The sequence below is a fragment of the Nestor notabilis genome, unplaced genomic scaffold, assembly GCF_000696875.1.
Source record: "Nestor notabilis isolate BGI_N333 unplaced genomic scaffold, ASM69687v1 scaffold9258, whole genome shotgun sequence".
NCBI lineage: Eukaryota > Metazoa > Chordata > Aves > Psittaciformes > Psittacidae > Nestor > Nestor notabilis.
The window spans coordinates 22,146-26,452 of record NW_009941491.1 but is presented as its reverse complement, the minus strand read 5'-3'; the positions used below and the strand labels follow the sequence as shown (position 1 = coordinate 26,452).

The 4,307-nt window shown below is 41.2% G+C and overlaps 1 protein-coding gene across 1 annotated transcript; it reads right to left on the bottom strand.

Annotated features, from left to right (window-relative positions):
- Nucleotides 1–1,248: 1,248 nt before the first annotated feature.
- Nucleotides 1,249–3,800, bottom strand: TLR5 (toll-like receptor 5). The gene is given in 3 exon segments (XM_010020910.1): nt 1,249–2,062; nt 2,064–3,740; nt 3,742–3,800. Coding segments are annotated over 3 exon segments (2,550 nt in total).
- Nucleotides 3,801–4,307: the final 507 nt, after the last annotated feature.

Genomic DNA, 4,307 nt, shown 5'->3' with positions numbered 1-4,307 from the left:
CCAGAACTGGACACAATACTCCAAGTGAGGTCTCACAAGAGCAGAATAGAGGGGCAGGATCCCCTCCTTGGACCTGCTGGTCACGCTTCTTTTGATACAGCCCAGGATACGGTTGGTTTCTGGGCTCAAGCGCACACTGAAGCCGGCTCATGTTAAGCTTCTCCTCAGCCAACACCCCGAACTCCTCCGCAGGGCTGCTTTGAATCTCTTCTCCACCCAGCCTGTAGCTGTGCCTGGGGTTGCCCTGACCCAGGTGTTGGACCTTGCACTTGGCTTGGTTAAACTTCATGAGGTTGGCAATTTTCATCAGAAGCAGAAAAACACCTTAGAATTCATCAGGACACAGGATGAACAACACAAATTACACACCGGTTGTCTGTACTTTCCACTCCCAGGATGTGAAAGCTGTTGGTCAGTCACTGTCGGGCAGTCACATTGGCCATGTCACTGGTGTACAGCCCACATGGCTGTTGAGGTAGTTTCTTGTTTGCTTTTCAAGCCCAGCCTTGCTTCAGCAGTTTGAGGATACTTGTTCCTTTCTGCAGGGCAGGAGGCAGCACAACTGAAAAAGCACCAGGCTGGATTAGCAGCAGATGAATTGGACCGATGACCCTCGTTTTACCACCAAGCAGAGAAGTTGTGGAGGTGAAGGGGATGAATGAAGTTCAGAGTTTGTATGTTCCAGTTGAGAAGCTGAGGCTAATTGAGCAGAAAAAGAAATGAAGTCTGTGTTACACCTATTTAAAGCATAAAGGTGCAAAGCACTGGTTCTACTTTGAAACAGAGCATGAGAAGTTACTGAGTTCAGAAAGCACAGGAGTAGGTAATCCGTGAACTGATGGTCAGGCTAGGCCATACATGAAAGTGTACTTGGTCACTCCTGCACATTACCATGGGCTCTATTTAAAACAACAACCTTCTCTAACTGAAACAGACCTGTCAGTAATTAGTACTCCAAAAATCAGGACTTTTACTCTGAAGTCTTTAGTGTCTGAAGCTGAGCATCCGAAATGTGAAGCACCTGTGATTCATTTGATTCTTCTGAAAATGTGGATCGTAGCCTATAAAATAGCTGGACCTTCACATATTTGCTGGCTTAATTCAAGCAGTGTCCATGTTTAGCAGGATTTATACTGAAACAGTTCTTTCTACCTGCTTTTCCAAGGAAAGTTGAAGCCAACTTGTGTTTATTCCTACCATGGCACAGCTTGAAATGGGCTATTTAGAAAGCCAGTGGCCCACACACTATCAATGTGAGAGTGTTGCAACAGTCTGCAGCTCTATACCCTTGGCTTTCCTTCGCACTTTCTTTTCATTCAGAATTTGGCAAGAAACGTTATTTAAAAACCAGTCTACATCTTGATAATCTTCAGGCCACTGCGGATAATGATTCCTTTGTAAGAAGTTTTGAATTGGTTTGTGTTTCATCAGTTGATACTGAGAAAGGGACCCAACCACTACCATAATGAGGACATCTTTCAGATCACAAAAGTACCTGCTCTGGGCAAAATTAAAGGCTTCCACACACCGCCCATCTTTGAGAAACTGCCTGGTCACAATGCAAATTGTTTTCCTGCTGTTCCAAATGGCATCCCAAATATTGTTGATATGTTCTTCCCCAGGCAAGAAATCTCTTTCCTCAAAGCACAAGGTAAATCTGTTTTTATCAAAATACTGCAAATCCAGGTGCTTCAGCAAAGCATTCTGGACCCAATCAAAGTCTTTTTTGCTGTAGCACAACTATGCATTGTATTCGTATTCACTTTTATCTGCTACTTTTGGATGCCTGTCTATCACTTTTTTGGTGATAGTTTTATACCAGACAAAACAGCGAGTAAAAATAATTACTGCCATCAGAAACATTAGAAGAATGGTGGAGGTGAAGACAAATACTGAGAACCTGAGTTTCTGCTGGAGTTCATCTTCACTGCAACCACCATATGTCAAAGATGACAGTGGTACCCCTGCAAATGCAGGTGGATATACACAGTACCTGTCAGACTCTGAGCCAGCTAGGGTTACGTTGGTTTCATTTAGCCACACTAGTCGGCTCTTTAAAGTTATTATGTGTTATATCCAGAATACTCAAAGTCATAAAGACTTCAGGCTCAGGGGAAAAAAGCTGGTTTCCAGATAAATTTAAGTTTGTTAGGCTTTGTGGGAAAAGCCCAGGAGAAAGATGGGACAATAGGTTGGAAGCTAGATTAAGTCTTTTTAGGGATGTTAAACCTCTAAAAATCTCCTGTGGAAGAGCACTAAGGTAGTTGTTATTCAGATGTAGAACCTGAAGTTTGGGCAGTCCCTTGAACACATCCAAACATAAATCTCTCTCCCACACAAGCTGTAACATATTTTCATCTAGATCCATATAGATTAACTGTTTGTTTTCTATAACATTATCACTTTTCACACAGTAGGAGAAGTGATTCTGTTTTAAGAAGATATACTGCACATCTGGAACTTTGAAAAGGATATACAAGTCACCCAGGTTTGCCAACCTATTTCTTTCTAATTCAAGGTATGTTCATGATAGTTTTTTGCCAGCTATGGACATTAGCTTATTATCACCTAAAAAGGCAGAGGTCAGATGTGGAAAGGAAGGGAGCTTTTTAATGGCGTTGTCTCGGAGATCAATTATTTTCAGACTTACGAAGTTACTGAATGATTTCTCACCAATCATCCTGATATGATTTTGCTGTAGATCAACATACACGACACTGTGTAGACCTGTAAAAGTATAATCGTACAACTCACCTAAAAGATTACTTGAGAGATTGAGAGTTTTTAGGGTTTCCAAGCCAAAAAATGCTTGCCTTTGGATTTGATTTATCTTGTTTTTGAAAAGGTTCAGCAATTCCAGACTACAAAGGCTTTGAAAGATTAAAGAATTGAGAGAGAAAATATAACCATTTGAAATATCAAGCAAACGAAGATCACTTCTTGGTAGTCCTGCAAACGTATTCTTATCTGGATTTTTTAAGTTGTTAAACCCAAATCCAGAACCCATTATATGAAAGCTAAATATTAAAGAACCTGTTTGTGTTCCTTTAATGGCTGAAGAGAAAGCTTGGACTTTCTCTGTGCTCCAGCCGTTGAGACCAAGGTCTAGTGAGTTAAACATAGTATTTCTGAAAGGATTTGGGCATTTGGCCCACGTTGTTTCATCTGTCTTGTACATGTAATTCCAATTGAGGCTAAAAAATAAGAAGTGTTTTCCTCGGAAGCTGGTTAGGTTGCTCTCACACAGGTTGGATATCATGTTGAATTTCAGGTTCACAGTTTTCAAGGCTGTTAGATTGTAAAACAAGGGATGAGGCTGAAGTTTTGTGATTTGGTTCCCTGAAAGATCCAATTCTTCTAATGAGCTCAAATCTTGAAAGTAATGTTCCTCCAGGATGGAATCTCCAAGGTTGTTCTGAAACAGATGGAGTACAGCCAGGCTTGGCAAGCCCACAAAAGCATCAAGATCCAGTTGAAGAATTCTGTTGTATCGCAAGTCTAAGATACGAAGATTTGGCAGCTTCCTGAAAGCTCCTTTTCCTATGGTAGCAGGATAGACATACTGTGCTCCAGTTTCCAACAGCAACAAGTGCTCCAGCAGTGAAAACGAAGTTGCAGTCACTTGTGTGATGTAGTTGAAAGTTAGCAAAAGCTTCACTGTATCCTTTGGCACAATTGGAGTATCTGTGAGGTTGCAATAATAATATATGGAGGCTTGGGCTTCTGAATAACAGCTTCTAAATGCATATGTCTCTAGTTAGTGATATTCCAAAGACAAGTATTAGCAGTTGACATAACATCCTGAACCTATGTGAAAAAAGTGAAAATAATAAGCATTAGTTCTGTAGTCAGATATCTATGCAGTAAGTTGTAGAGCATGTTTTTAACAGTTGTAGAATAAAAGACTAATGTCACACTAAAAATGACTAGTGATTTGGGATCTACCCTTTCTCTGAAGTCTAACAGGCATCACCCAATGGGCTGGCTGGTCAGAAGATGGGTCGCAAAGAGGTGCGAGCACATCCTACAACCTCAACAGTGAACCTCCTTTATGTACCTTAAGGGCAGCACCAAACCCCTACTAGGTAAGTGTGAAAATCTTGGCCTAGCTATTTAATTTGTGTCATGAAACTGATAATGCTGGTGTGTCATCTTAATCAGTTATTCCAAATAGGTTTAACAGTTTGGATTACCAGAGTACAGTTCAGTCATCCAGTTGTCTCAACAGAGCAGGCCAGCGCTTCTCCCCTTGTGAGGGCAGATGTGATACTTGGAGTTCAGACTGCTGTCCTAACAGCCATGAACTT